The following is a 16,299-nucleotide window of genomic DNA, read 5'->3' as shown; positions in this document are numbered from 1 at the left end:
AATGTCAACGAAATAATCTCCAATGACATTTTGATGTATTAGACAACGCAACTACAAGCATGCAAACAACAAATGCTCCAAAATTCTGCAGCAACTACAAAATAACATGCTGGATGATTTGGATGAGATTAATTCCTTTTATACCAGAAACGAGCTCTAATCCAGTGCTGTTAACCTTCTCTCTCTCTCCTGTGGCCCACTTAATTATGCCTTGCTGCATTTACACAAACAGTCTTGGGCACACAGACACAAGGATGAACTCATTTCTGTGCTGTAGGGTCCACTGCAATCAGTCTAAAGGTGCTCCAGCTAGTGGTCCATTCACTGCCTTTTCCTCTTTTCATGGGTTATGGTGGTGACAGTAAAGCACCGCTAGCAACCTGTCATGTCAAATACTTGTGGATATCAGACAATAATATACAGATTTATTCTGTCTTTTGAAATATTATGCCAGTGGCTATGGTCATTTAGCAGCCTTGTAGAAACTCTAGGCCATGGTGTACTGACCCCACATTCCCCAACAAACACCACCTTTCTGATGTTGGTCAGTGGCTTTTATATCGGTCCAGAATCAAGACAATAAGCATGTTTAATCAGTCATAAAGCCAACTGTTTTTTCAAAACTTGCTTTCAGAATAGAGTTTTTTCTTCGTTCTGGCATTTCTTATTTCAGGCACTCTAGAACTCATTCCACTCTGTGAGCTTATGGAGTTCCCTGGGACAGCTCATTAAAGACCCATCCTCTGGTTGCGCTTAACTCAGGGTCCTGTGTAATTGCTTTATAGAAAGCTTATAGCTGTTAAGGACAGTCTTCTGAGACTCATTGCTGGTTGGAATATTCCCATTTAGGTATCAGTGTGAATCGGGACGAAGCTATAAAGATATTTATCCTCCAAAATATATGCCATTTATTTATTCAATACAAGATCATGCATATGTTCTATATAACTTACTAATGACATAAACTGCTGTTTAATGATTTCTATAAAAACAACTCTGAAGCAATATTCTAAGCCTGATATTCTATTGAACAAAATAGAGCTACAGTACTTCTTATACATATTCATTCATTCATTTGTGCCAGAAGGGGCGGGAAAGCCCAGTAAGTGAACATCTCGATAAAATGAAGACAATACATAAACACTTCCACACCTCAAATGGCATTTTCTGCATGGGAACTAGCAACCCAGAGTGATGTAACTCACTCAACACATGGCCATGATGTAACATACTTAAGTAATAGAATGGAACACTGTACTCAAGTATTACTGAAACTGAACATGTGCATTCTTAATACATTACATTCTTAGTACATTATATTACCAAAAAATATTATAAAGTGAAACTATTCATAGTTTGGCTAAAACATTATTTTGTGCTGGGACCGGAAATGCCCAATAGTCACTGCTCGGTACAGACTGTTGAAAAAGCGTAAGACAAGGCAAATTCACCGGTCTGGGTTATATATAGTGTGGTCAGCTTTTTTTTTTTTTTTTTTTTAAGTAGACCAATAGCCTGCCAAATATTAATACTTTTCAACTATCATGCATGTATAGTTCTGGCTCCAGAATTTCACACTTTCTAACTGAATATGTTTTTAGCACAGTACCCATACAAGTACAGTTGTGTTTTGTTTTTTCCAAGGGATATACTGATAAGGGAATTTTCAGCTGATGCCAAAATCCCATACTTCACATGAATATATCTGCTGATGCAACTACAATAACATTAAATAGATGTAGAAACCGACTAATTCTCTCTGAATTAGCAATATGTGAGCAACAGAACATTTCAGGAATACAAATGCAGTAAAATGAGCTTTCTGGAGCATAACATCAACAAATATTGGTTTGAAATATCAGTCTAAACATCTGTTCAATGGTGATCATTTTTAAGCAAATATCTGCTGATACTGAAATGACTCGGATATTATTGAACACCCCTAATTGTTCCACCACTTGCCGTGCCTCACAAAGCAACTCTTAGGAAACCAGTAGGACCATAACATGGCTTGTGTTTTGAGCTGAAAAAGACTGAATTTCTTTATGTTAATATTACTAATTAGATAATTCATAAATACTTGGGAACATATCCAGCTCTAGTTATGGAGAGGCCTATAGTTATAATAGAAAACAACAGATAAAACGCAAAATAGTCTTAAATCACAAAAGGTAGACCAATCTTCATGGAATGGAAAGTCATGAAAGGACCCAACTTTATGCAGAATCAGAACCGATAAAACAAAGTCACACACACAGGCAGGGCACACAAACCCAACATCTGGGTTTGCTGGAGAAATGGGGGTCTGTATGCTCTGGACTTAAGACATTCTCAGGTCATACAAAGTTCCTGAGGTTAAGATGGTAACATATTCATCTCTTCAAAGAAGAAAAGCAAGACTGCTAGGGTCCGATAGTACTGCGCCCCACATGTTTATTTTGGTCAGAAGCTCTGACCTAAACCTGACTCAGTCCTGTACCTCTGGCCTCATCACAGCAAGCAGAGTGTACGTGTCTGCCCAAACAAAGCATGCCAGACAGAGGCCAAGCGTAGAGGGGTCTGACAAGTGTCCCAGGGCTCCGTCCATCAGCGTCCAGCGCAGGATCAGTCGAGGCAGGCTCGCTCCCTTCTCTGTACGCCAAGAGGCCTGCTCACTCACCTGTGCTTTAACGCGAGTGACTGAGACAACCTGATCGCTCTCTAGAAGCGTGGCCTCCAAGTTGACTCATCTGTCACTGTAATGAAACCTACGCTTTGGACGTTGGGAGCACTCGCAACGGCTTCCACAAAGTCCTCACGAGGGTGCCCACTTAGAACCTTCTGAAATGATCACACAGATCCACAGAAGCAAAACTGTCAAAGCAGGAGAAAGAGGAGCTTTGACCGGGAATAACCTTTAACGGATGAGTGATTCATATCATCACTGGAAATCAGTTATTTCAATTTCTTGAAGATAAATGGCTCCATCTAGAGGTTACTCTCCAAATTACAATGTACTTTAACCACTTCCTCACCTGAAATGTCAGACAGGTCTAGATGCCTCAGACTTTGCTTTACTATACTTTTGAGATAAAACATTTGGTCTAAAACATATTTTTAAAAAGTCATTCAAGGTGGAAATGTACGCAGGGTATTGTAAGACAAAACAGAGCCCTAATAAAACTTATTTTTACAGATTTACCACTACTTATCATCAAGTTTCCATATGAAACTCTCTGTTCACTGGTGGTTTTGGACAGTAAATAAAATGGCTATATTTGCATAGACATTGTGACTCCTTGTTCTGATCACAACTATCATAGAGATATCTCAACTATCATAGAGATATTTCACATCAAATCACTCTGCATGGCTTGATTCACATGTGTAGAGTTATGTGGAAATCTTTCCCCTTAAAGGAAATAAAGAGCCTGGACCTTCTGGTTGTAGCACAGACACTGGGAAACATTTTTTCCTAATGGTATCTCTAACTTCTGTGTTCGTCAAGGAAACATGAACCAGGCAGCAGTAGCTGGACGGTTGCAGCTGGAAGAACAGAAAGACTAAAAAGGGTTCCTGACTTGAGGGTCCTCTATTAGCCTGCAGTATTGTTCCAGCTTTCAGGACCATTATGTGACTTGCATGTGTTGTATGCTTAGAATGAATAAATGAATGACTGAATGAATCAGCAATTTAAACTTGGAAACACATCGGCTTGCTCTAGTGCTCTAGTTATGGATGAGTTTAAAAGTCTAACAGAAAGTTGTGACAAACATAAAAGTAATATTAAATCACAAAAAGTAATCATATTTTTATGCAAAGTGGAAAAATGCCTTTTTTTCCCTTTGTTCGAAAATAAGGAACAGTTTTCTCAAATATATATGTGTGTGTGTGTGTGTGTGTGTGTGTGTGTGTGTGTGTGTGTGTGTGTGTGTGTGTGTGTGTGAAAAATGTAACTGGTTCTTAGTCTTAAATATGACTGGATGAATGAATCATTGGTCAATCGATTCATTTAAACGGAAAGTAAAGACTAAAGTAAAGTAAACTAAACTGGATTTCTCATCTCCTGGTCAAAATCTTTTTCTGGACTAATTTTCATCATTGGTCTGATTTAATAAGACGGGCTGCTCTGAAGCGGAGCTCTAGAAAGCGGTGCTCCTGACCTGCCTAGCCGCCACCTCACCTTTAAAGGACTGCTCTCTGCCTTGACACGTCGGTAGGAGGCGTGTGTGCTTTCAACCGAACTTCACTGTGAGGTGTGATCGTCAGTCAAGGTTGCAGGGCTGCGCTAATTCATTAAAATCGGAGTGTGTGGTTTCAGAGCACGAAGTTCTCGCTCACAAACAATCTGAAGCATCTGTCCGCGAACATAACCAGAGTTTGTTCGAGACGTATGAACTTTGAGCAACACTCAAAGAAATACATGATTTGTAGATCTGCGTTGCCGGGCTGAGCCAATCAGGACCCGAGAGGGGCGTGAACGCGCTCTTAAGCTGCTGTGCGATTGGCCGTGGCTCCTGTCACTCAGAGCACTGCCCGGGTGATAACGATCAGGTTCGCCTGTAACCAGAACTTTCTACGATGCGACTTGGAGTTATTTTTGTCACATTATGTAGCTGCTTTTTAACTCGAAAGGTGAGTAGCTTTCAGATCGTTTGCGGTTAGTCGGTTTCTGTAAGAAAGGAATCTAGTTAACCCGTTTATGTCAGTTTCATTCTTAGATCTAACGCGGACTGTAGAGACTCTAACAGTTAGGAGTTTCCTAATATCAAATAGTTGTCACTGATTTTCTGCCACTCAACCTGTCTAACCTTGGAGCAACGTCGTAGACTACAGCCGTGTAACGGTGGTGTACCCTGGCCCACTGCCTGTAGAGCAGCAACAGAAACTGTAGATCACAGGAAGTCTAATACGCGTCAATGTTAAGCTGTGGCTGCCACTTGCTGCATCTGCATCTGTCAGGATTTACCGAACTCCGGCCTCTCGGCTGTGTTTACACAACACAGCTTTCAGTTACTCTCATGATCTTCAGTCAGTGAGGAGTTCAGGCGTGAAAAACATAGACGTTTAACGTTTTCTATTTAACAGAAGAGACTTCTAGAGGAGCTGCCAGGTCTTTATCAGTTTACCTTTGGGCTGTTAATCAATAAGAGGAGGACGTGGCCACAAACCGCCTCTATTGGGAGAACACAGGCATTCTTGTAAATGCATGTAAATACACTCAGAGTGGTTTGATGTGAAATGGTTTATCTTTAGTTTTCTTTGCAGACTTAATTCTGCACATGGGCAGGTTATACACCATTTGAAAATAAGGGCACTTAGTTTTTATTATTATTATTTTTTTCCCATCTTTAAAACGATTTATATGGAAAGTGCCTAATCCTCCTGCTGAAAGTACAAGCACTTTCTCCCTTCCTCACTCATGTAATGACTGCCATACAACACCAAGACCAACAAGTCATAAAACGATTCTTTGCAGACTGTTTTGCTGTATGTCCTGCGTGTACCTCTCCAATAGGAATGTGTTTTTAAAATAGGTTTTAAGCAAAAAGTTTCATCAAATAAAACCTTTGTGTCTCAGGTGTCAGGCAACGCTTGGGTACCTTATTCTGTGAGGTATGCTTTTAGAGGCTTGGACATCTGGTTCCTGTCACCACTGCTGCAAGCAGTTCACTCAGTAAAACAGAGCATTTCACATTAAACCATTCCGAGTTACTTTGTTTATATCTTAACTGTTTAATTACGAACAATTTTTGAAACATTGACGGAATTCCAATTGAAGTGACTTGTTTAAGAAAGGCGGATCTCCGTCTGAAGTGCTGGATCATTGAATGCTAAACTCTCTGCTTTGCACAACAGAATCTAAAAGTTGCCCAGTGGCCTCCTTATTAAAAGTTGTGGAGATGAAAACTTAAGGAAACCATCATCTGCTCTCGTCGTTTGCAGCAACAAGGAAAAGATTTTGGCAGATCATCTAGGTGTCCAGCCCTGCTTTTAGTGTTTAGTCACAGCTCCAGCCTACCTGATTCAGCTAATTAACAGCCTGAAGAAACAGCTGAGTATTAGACCCAGGTGTGTCAGATTAGGGCTGGAAAGAGGGAGGTTTTTTTTGTGAATACAGTGCAGTTGAATTCACAAAAAGCTAGAAGAAAGTGGGTCAAGTTGGCATTACTCAGTTTTGGGATCAAACAACGAAATGTGCTCATTTGCTTACCGAACAGTGCGAGAATGAGAATTCCTGCCTGTAGCCCTAGCTAGGGCTTCACCACTGCTGTGCCAATGCTCAGTTGGACTCCTGGGTTTAAACCTAGTGTGAGACATCACAGCTTGATTTGGTAAAGCTGAGGAATATACAACCTACAAATCGCAGCTTTTCACCTTACATTTATGTTGAAATGTGATTTTAATTAGTAAACACCTATGTTAGATAGTATTATAGTCTTATGCACTGTCAGAAATAAACATACTATGCAGGTACATAATAATAATAATAATAATAATAATAATAATAATAATAATAATTCTTTATTTTTATATAGCGCTTTATCAAGGACCCAAAGACGCTTACAATTTAAAGTACATAGCTAACACACTTAACACAGACAACAAGAGCACAATAATACAAACAAAAAGACAAGGCAGTATATGGGAGGTCACATGAAGGAGCATAGCAGACTGACAGCAGGTTATGAGTGTGGTGAGGCAGACCAGTTTACATAAGAAATGCTGTATAATGGCATGGTCAGACATTGAAGGCATGTGGGAGGTTATAGGCAAGTGCGAAAAGAAAAGATTTCAGGTTAGACTTGAATATGGAGAGTGAATTGGATTGTCTGACCAGTAGTGGAAGAGTTCCAGAGTCTAGGGGCATATCTGGAGAAGGTTCGGTCACCAAAGCCTTGGAGGTTAGATGGAGGGATGGTAAGTAGTCCAGCTGAAGGCGACCTGAGAGAGTGAGGGGGGTTTATAGGGAATAAGACGATCAGACAGGTAAGAAGGGGTAAGATTGTTAAGAGCTTTATAGGTGAGCAGAAGAATTTCGAACTGTATGCGATATTTCACAGGAAGCCAATGGAGACATTAGAGAACAGGGGTAGTGTGATGATGTGCGTGAGTGTGAGTGAGGAGACGGGCGGCAGAGTTCAGAACCATTTGAAGTTTGTGAATGGAGGAAGAGCTGATTCCCGCTAGAAGAGGGTTACAATAGTCAAGACGGATGGAAATGAAAGCATGGATAAGGATTTCTGCAGCTGAGTGAGAGAGGGATGATCTGATTTTGGCAATATTGCGCAGACGGGAAAATGAAATTTTGACAATGGAGTTAATATGAGCAGTGAACATGATTCATTCATCAAGGTATAAACAATGTAAGTGTACCTTCAAAGGTACAACCGTGGTTTCAAGGTTCAATGGTGTACCTTACATTCGTTTTTCCTAGTGGAAAAGTAGATATTTGTACCTTTTCATAATCGAATGTTTTCAAAATAGAACAATAAAATAAAAAAAAAAAGTGTGTGTGTGTGCTCACTAGTGAGTATGTGGTGTTTCACTTCACGGATGGGTTAAATGGGGAGGTGAAATTTCCCCATTGTGGGACCATTAAGGGTCACTTAATCTTAATCTTAAATATATAGTCGTCCTGGCATGCTGGGCTTTGTCGGACCAGGACCACTAAACTCTGCTGATATCATTAGCATGAATGTAGGTTCTCTTTAAAGCATAAAAAATGCAATTTAAGAAAATGTGAATGTATTTGAATGTGTAGTTTTATCTGTATATTAAAACAGAACGAACAAACTAACAGGCAAAATAACATGTTGGATATCATCGCTATCCCAAAGAAAAGTGTCGTTTATATGCAGTTATTTTTTGTCACAGTATTTATTTGATTTTCTTATTTGACAGTTGAGTAGAATGTAGTTTTCAGTTTCTTTAAAAAAGAAAAAAAAAAGTAAACTTTAAACATCAGTTTTGTAAAAACAGTTGTATGCAACAGTTTGGGCACCCCAGTTGTTCTGTTCATTTTAATTTTAAAACACATCCTCTACAGAGAACACACATCTGTACACTTCAATGCACAATTACTATTTATGTGTTCAATTTGAAATTGGGGGAGAAATAAAACAAAATATGGCCTCTGAAAAAGTTCTGGCACATTTTGTGTTTTATTTGTTTCAGTATGCTAAACTGAGCAGATAAATAGAGAATTTTTCTGAAAAGGCCATATGCCCATGCTCTCTGTAGAGGATGTATTACTTTATTTCGCTTTAAAAATCTACAAAATGTGTAATTTGATCAGAGAGAACTGTTGGTTTAACACCGACTGTAGAGGCTGTATGAGTTCCTTAAAAACAAATAACTTCTCCCAAATCACAGCTACTCAGCTTGTCTTAACTTTGGAACAACTTTGCACCTATAGCAACTATAGCACCTGTCAACATTTACGTAAAAATTTACTTAAAGGTAAAGTTACAAAGTTGGTACAAAGTAGAAAGCTTGGAAAAATACTTTTGAAAAAGTAGTGATAGCTGGATACACTCCTAAGTCTATTCAGTACTGTATTCAGTTCCAATAACTAAAAAAGTAACTTTCAAAATACATTTACAATACAGTACTTGGAAACGCACATTGGAAAACCTCTTTTTTTTTTAATCTCCACACTGTTCCTCACTGCTTGCTGTTATTGGTTGGTGTGTTTTTTGTTTTGTTTTTTTTCTTTCTTTCTTCTTTCTCGTGAAATGCTAAACGGGGGTTGTTGGGGCAGTCGTGGGCTGGAGGTTAGGGATCTGGCCCTGTGACCGGAAGGTTGCCGGTTCGATCCCCAGGGCCGACAGTCTATGACTGAGGTGTCCTTGAGCAAGACACCTAACCCCCAACTGCTCCCCGGGCGCTGTGGATAGGGCTGCCCACCGCTCCGGGCAAGTGTGTGCTCACTGCCCCCTTCACTAGTGTGTATGTGGTGTTTCACTTCACGGATGGGTTAAATGCAGAGGTGGAATTTCCCCGGTTGTGGGATCAAAAAAGTATCACTTAAAATGGGTCTTCAGGGCTGTCAAGATGGTTTTGCTTTATCACTATGTATTGTGAGTTAGGTTGGAGCAAAAATTATGGACAATGTCAGGGGGGGCCTAAGGACCAGTCAAGGGCTAGTTCATATTCAGCAGTTTTAACCATTTGTTTAAAAGCTTTTTAGAGTTTTTGTCTTATGTCTACCTGTAGAGATGCGGCGCGGGGAACCTCTCCCCCAAGCCTTCCAGGCTCCGGTGGATGTACATGCTAGTGAGGATGGGCAGGTGTACATGTTCAGAAGCAAACAGGAAGACCTGGTTGCTTCTTCAGAGGATGAAGAGCTCAACATCATGGAACTCCGCCCACGGAACCGGGACACTTCCTCCCAGGAGCAAAACAGCGTGGGAGAACTATTACTGCTCGAGAGAAAAATTTCTCATGAGGACAACCTCAATAAACTGGCCCTACAGTATGGATGCAAGGTATTTTCAATGTCACTGTCTCTTTTATTTTAATTACTTTCATTTGCATGTAATATATAGAAAACTGTTTAAAAAAAACTGACAAAAGTATTACCTTGTAGGCCTGGCTAGTAAGAGTGATGTTATCAAATATTGTCAATGAATTACGTAACCCAATGATGCTTCAAAGACAATAATCATGTGTTGGGAAAGACAACCAACAGAACTGAAGAAGACTAATTTACAGCTTGCTAAATAATATTAAATAATATGTGCAAGTAATGTTTTATTCACTTTTATAGCTACTATACTGGGTTATGGTAGGGCCTATGTTAGGCAATGGTAAAATCCCCAGTGATTTCTGGGGGTTTGCCAGAATATGACATACTGTCCTAGGAAAAGCATAGCATTTCCAGTACAGCTTAAGTGTTCAGGTGGTTCAGATGAGTTATGCTATAGCTACAAAATTGACCTATTTTTTTTTAAATGTAAATATGTGGACGTTGGCTTTGGAATCAGTCATTTAAAACACATGTTGCAGTCTGAAGTTTCTCCAAGGGGTGCCATTTGTATGAAAATTGACATGAACCTGCACCAGAAGGAACTCATGAGTGTTCATGTTTGGAGAAACATGAAGAACCACATTTAGGACCACAATAGTAAAGAACCAGTAGGACCAAATTTAAAAGTACAAAAACCATGTTCAATATTTTTGGGTATTGTTTGGGTCTACTACCTCAGCAATAATGTAATACCCCATTTGATTTATCCCCTTCTGAAGTCATCATTCATTAGCACCTAAACCTTTTTGCCTTTGCAGGCATTTCTTCTTGCTTAATGAGCAGTCATTTAAGTTACAGAAAAAAGGCAAGGTGTCATAAAACTTGCATTATAGTGTATTTTCTTTGTCACGGTTCAGGTGGCTGATATTAAACGAGTGAACAACCTTATCAAAGAGCAGGATCTGTATGCACTGAAATCCATCAGAATCCCTGTGAAGAAGCATGGTCTGCTAACAGAGACTAACCCCGAACTCAAGGATCCTCAGAAAAGGCCTTCAAGTCCATCGCCACCACTTCCTGACCAGCTGCAGAACATTTCTGGGGAAGGCCCCTCTGTCAGGCCTCAGGTGCAGGAGTATACGGACTTCCTCAAAGAAGTGGACAATGACATTGAGCGCCTGATCCAAAACACAGAGGCACAGGAGGAGGTGTTTGGAGGTAGCTCTGATGGAGCCAGGCGCTGGGGCTCAAGAGGCAAGCGTTTGAATGGCTATGGTGCGGACTGGGGCATCCAATGGTGGAACGCTGTGATAGCTATGTTGCTCATCGGTATTGTCTTACCAATATTCTATGTGGTGTACTTTAAAACTCAAGATAGCGGGGAGTCTGCGGTGGATGGTGGAGTGACAAATGGCACTCTAGCTACCTCAAATAATTCAGGATCGAGCTTCAGTACGGCTACCCCTAACGGTTTGAGTAGGAACCACTTCAACAAACCATAGACAGAAATGAAACAGACAGTGCAAATACTGCATAGGATGTGTGGCTTTTTAATACTGTGGTTATACAATCATCAGTACTTTACAGATTTAAGAGTTTAATATTATTACAAAAGGGCTGTTGAACTACACTAACAGCCAAAATAAACTGAATTAATTCAGAGCTTCAAGAAACCTTTAGTAATTAGCTCACCCAGGACATATAATTACTTTGTTATTGGTAATATTATACCATTTACATGAAATCCATTGACTCAGTGTGAAAAGACCATCCAAAAATGCTAATATTAAAAAAAAGTAGGCCTGAAGAGGCAAGTTAGCATTATGCAAATATAGCCATGCTAACCTTTTGTTCTTTTTATGGTCATTTTGATAAGTAACAGCTAGCAACTGAAAAGGGAGAATTACACTTTCATGTAAATGAAAAGTTCTCCACAGCCAAATGTATTCTCTTGTTTTACAATTATGGAAACACCAAAAAGTAATTTAACGAAAAGACATGAAGAGTAAAGGTATGTTCACATAATGTTCGCAATATGTTCACAAATTTGGTGTGCGGTGCTTTCAACAGCAGCAAAATGCACTACTCCAGCACTCTTTGCTTACGACAAACGTCACTTTGCTATGACAGTGCAGTCAGATAATGTTTTAACAGAGTATTGTACAGTTCAGGGAATACAGCAATGCATCATTTTATTGGTATTCTCCATTTTTAAGTGGGAAGAAATACCCTATTGTGATTGGCCGCACGCTTCAAGGTCAGCTCACAATGGACTCACAGTTCAACAAAAATGACTATTAAAAGTGATTGTGAACATATCTTAACTCAGCAGCCAATGCTTAGAATCACTGACAAGACACCATTGGTGTGATATTCATGTGTAGCAGTACACCTTTGATTTAGAGTTTGATATTTTATAATCCCTGATTAGAAAGGCTTTAATGCTGTGTACTATAGCCCTTCACTGGTTTAGTGCTGGTCACACAGGAAGTCTAGAACTAGACCTGGACAGACTAAGTAGGTCAGTTTGTGAAATTTTCTTTTACTTGTTTGAATTCTACCCTTTATCTTGTTAGAATTAAAGTAGAGGAATTCTGTATAACACTAGTACATTTTGGGTATTTTTCACTGTGCTATGTGACAATGTTATACCAATGGTGCCAATGAACATAATTACATGTTGTTTTTGTATATGGTTAAGTGCAATAATCTTCATTTAAATGAAAGTATAACAGTATTTCTACAGCTACAAACATGATATTAATTGTGCTCAGCCTACAGAGGAAAATTTCTTCTTTTATTTTATTATTTTTCAAGAAGTGTTCCTAAAACCCTGTTTTCAACAAAATCTACAGTAAGTGACTCTGAAGCTCCTGCCAATTGTGCACAAATAATAAATCCTTCAATCACAAAGACTGCCCAACTGACTAGTGCTTCAATAGTAACAGCGACTAAAGAAACATCTGCATTTGGATCTATGGGAAAGATGTCAGTGAGTAATGTTGGAAATAATGGACGAATGTACACATTCAATGCATGTGAGGCTTATGCATTAGAGAGCAAATGTTGGCGTGACTTAATACATGATCTGGTAAGACTCAATAAGAACAGTACGTACAACTACACTGAGAGGGATATTCTAGTAAGGTTGCAGTGCATAAACCCTTTATTAAAAAGATGAATGACCATTTGAGAGTTCAGTGGTGTAATGTAACCCATCTGAACTGGTCTACAAAGACGCGGAGAAAGTGATATGGTTAGATCCTTCACCATATTCTCTACAGGTGGGAGAGTGCATGTGTGCCATTCACCAAGAGTGAGGGAGTAAAGGAATCTGAGGGCTCGGTTATGAAGTGGCAGGCTTTTTGGTGGTATGTTTTAATCTTCTTATCCTTTTAAAGAGACGAGTCACTGCAAATATCTAGAGTGATCTCTTCCAGGATGACCACCACCATCATAAAACCAATTGAGGGAATCTTTTTCGAAGATGGTGTTCCAGAGGTACAGTTCCAGAAACTTATTTTACATGGGCCAGTGACAAATATTGGTTTTATATTTGAGTCGTGTTTAATACAATTGAACAAATACAAAATCTTTATAATTGAACAAAATCTTTATAATTAACCTTAAAATGTCAAAAGTGCAAAAAACAAATACTGTACTTTTCATGCAACCTAAAAGCATGTACCGTCACCTATTATTCATTCAGTTATCTAGAAATTTCCCTGAGTGATTTCTATTTTATTTTTCTGAATGTTCTTTTATTGTATTATCCAGAGTTTTTTAAGGCTTAAACCAAGTGCTGCATTGAATTGGGCACTATAAATATTTTCAGGCAGATCTGCAAGCTTGAAACGTTTACCTAATCACATGTCAGAGTACTGCAGAGGGTAAACAAATGCTTCATGCTCTTCTACAAAAGATCTTACAAAAGAAGTTGCTTAGAATCGGTGATCATTTCCAGTAAGGCTGCTGTTCTTAAGGACAACGTGTGACTGCTGAATGTGTGACTGCACCGCATGTGCCAAGCTGTAACAGGTACGCTGCCATATCACTCATGCAGAGGTGGCATGTGTGAAACAGCAACTGCCCGGCATTTCCTGTGAATATTGCATTTCCAGTTCCAGGTGGGATAAATGTGTCTGCAGTCTCAATATGCAGCATATTGTTTTCTAGCCATTTTCATAAAATGAAACACATGCACTCAAAAAATCTGTAATTAATAATTTATCATTTTATGTAATATTTTATGTATTATGTTTTGCCCTAGAAACTACTAACAATGGCATATAGGATTCCACTACTTTTCTTTTGATCCAGGATCAAGTAATACCACCATAGCTAATATTCCAATATTCCAAGCAGTGCTGCTACTTCACAGCAAGAGGGACCTGGGTTTGATTCACGGCCAGATGACCAGGGTCCTTTCTCTGTGGAGTTTGCATGTTTTCCCTGTGTCTGCATGGGCATGCAGACAGGCCAATGGGACAGGCCAAATTGCCCATAGGTGTGAATGTGTGTGTGAATGTATGTGTCTGTCTGTCTGCCCTGCAATGTGACTGTGGATTGGTGGATACAAAAGTCTTTAGAGATGTTTTTGTAACCTGGTGAACATCAACTACTCATCTTCCCAGAGGTCCTCAGAAATCTCCTTTGTTCGTGCCATGATACACTTCTACAAACATGTGTTGTGAAGATCAGACTGTGATAGATCCCTGTTCTCCAAAAAAAAAGAAACGGGATGGTCACTCACACCTGATTGCCATCCCATTGATTGAAAATGCCTGACTAATTTCACTTTCAAATTATCTGCTAATCTTAAAGTTTCACATACTTTTGCTATTCAGATATGTAATATTGGATGATTTTCCTCAATAAATAAATGACCAAGTCTCATTTGTTTTATTTGGTTCTCTTTACCTACTATTAGAACTGTGAAAATCCGATGAAGTTTTGGGTCAAAAGTATGCAGAAATATAGAGAATTCTATATTATATAAAATTCTATATTTTATATAGGTTCACAAACTTTCAAGGCCCAGTGTATTTTTCAAGCTGTTTAGTGGTAAATTAGTCTGCTTTAATTCTTATCTGTTCTTTTAGCAAACCAACGATTATTGCCTTTTTACACATCGCCATTGGGTTATTTGCCCATCAGTGATATCCAACTACATCACCCTATCGTCCAGGCCTAGTTCAAAATTGCTCAAAAATAAGAGTGTTGAAATATTCTATGCGGTTTAGTTTTCAGAAAATTACTGCATTCTTTTACATAAAAACTGATTATGCACTTCCCAACTATGAAAGCTCCATAGGTACCTATCCATTTTTGAACATGCTCAGGAGCAGCCACTAATGTCTGACAAATCCAGAACACATTATGGACTGACAAGTAAACGCAGTTTAAGTGCCTGTATGTGGACCTTGTGATGGTCTGATGGAAAAGACACGTGGGTATGTTCCAGGTTGGGGTGCAAATATCGGTGTTTATTGAATCCCAGTGAAGAAACAAAAAAAAATGCAATTTATTCAGTGCCAAAAAGAAAATATTTACAAATATATACAGCTTAGTATGAATAGTCCCTTATTCAATCACAACTTTAGAGGTTTTGGGGCTTCAACCACATTTAGTTAACTCGTCCACAAGACTAGCTCATTCTGCTCCCTCTAGGGCTTTAAAGAGCTAAATGGGAAGTGCTATGATGCCACTTCTGGTTTTGCATGGGAAAAGTTCACTATAAAAACTCAGCGGACAAAGGGTACTGTTTTCCTCCCTGGATGAAAACATGGGTACCTTCCTCTGGAGTCTATTCACAGGTAAGTACTTGTTGCCTTCCCCAAGTGTTCAAAATGTAACAGGTTTTAATAGGTTTAGTTATTTTGCTATATCAATCAAAATGAACAATAAATAAAACATTCATATTCACCATTAAGTTTTGTTTCTTTTTTCTGCAGGTTTCCTCTTGTTCCCCAGCATAAACACTCAGTTAATAAATGCTATTTAAAAACAGCATGTGTCTCTTTTTGAATATGAAATGTCCCCGTTACCCCCACTTCATCTCCTCACTATCATACACTGCTAAAATCTGGTGGTCATAATAATGCCATAATAGAACAACCACTAGTTCCATTAAGAAATTTTCAGTTGGGATTTTAATGAATCATCCATTAAAAGGTTCTTCAAAGAACCAAAAGTGGTTCTTCTTTGCAACTACTCAATGCCTGTTCCCCAGGAAAGGCATGATCTTGTGGTGGTTGCCACTTACTACGGTTCACAGAAGGGGTTTTACAGGGTATTAATAGTAGAAGTGACCTTGCCTGCTATAGATTAGTCTTTTCTGGTGGTGTAAACAAAGAGCACTACTCGTTGTGTGTTTCTTTCTTCACCAAGTTGCTACAAAATCCACCCCGTCTGTCATTTTAACTGAGCCATGTGGTGTGATTTGCTGTTTCTTTTCCAATAACATCTCTGATGCACAGATGAAATTTCTGTTGAAGTATTTGCAATCATCACAGACGGAAAGGAGCAGTACAATGCTACAGCATGGCGGATGCAAATTTGTCTTTGTTTTAAAAGTTAATTTTACCACTAGTAACTTTTATAAAGCGTAAAGTGGACATTACTTGGCCTTCACAGAATATGACTGAATAAGCCTTGCATGCAAATGCTAACTGGACACTTTTAGCGCCATCTCAAATCCTCACTTCACTCAACGTCAGTTCACTGTTAACACCTGTCAGACTTTCAGGGTCAAAGACATTTAGTAAAGCATTAGGATGTTTCTCAAAGAAACTCCATGATTTATATTGAGGCAACAATGATGGAAAACAGACATGGAATTTGGAGAA

At 39.1% G+C, this 16,299-nt stretch overlaps 1 protein-coding gene across 1 annotated transcript; it reads left to right on the top strand.

Annotated features, from left to right (window-relative positions):
* Nucleotides 1–4,525: 4,525 nt before the first annotated feature.
* Nucleotides 4,526–12,369, top strand: lysmd4 (LysM, putative peptidoglycan-binding, domain containing 4). The gene is made up of 3 exons (XM_017704224.1): nucleotides 4,526–4,614; nucleotides 9,199–9,470; nucleotides 10,369–12,369. Exons 2-3 carry the CDS (start codon nucleotides 9,201–9,203, stop codon nucleotides 10,951–10,953), a joined length of 855 nt encoding a protein of 284 aa, XP_017559713.1. The 5' UTR covers nucleotides 4,526–4,614; nucleotides 9,199–9,200; the 3' UTR covers nucleotides 10,954–12,369.
* Nucleotides 12,370–16,299: the final 3,930 nt, after the last annotated feature.

This window comes from Pygocentrus nattereri, chromosome 7 (assembly GCF_015220715.1).
Source record: "Pygocentrus nattereri isolate fPygNat1 chromosome 7, fPygNat1.pri, whole genome shotgun sequence".
Lineage (NCBI taxonomy): Eukaryota > Metazoa > Chordata > Actinopteri > Characiformes > Serrasalmidae > Pygocentrus > Pygocentrus nattereri.
The sequence above is the reverse complement of the archived record's forward strand: the minus strand, read 5'-3'. Positions and strand labels throughout refer to the sequence as shown.

What these genes read in the sequence shown, in the direction of transcription:
- lysmd4 (XM_017704224.1), top strand. Translation starts at nt 9,201, where the DNA reads ATGCGGCGCGGGGAACCTCTCCCCCAAGCCTTCCAGGCTCCGGTGGAT. An exon ending in CCCTACAGTATGGATGCAAG is followed by an intron (nt 9,471 to 10,368) that starts GTATTTTCAATG and finishes GTCACGGTTCAG; the next exon opens with GTGGCTGATATTAAACGAGT.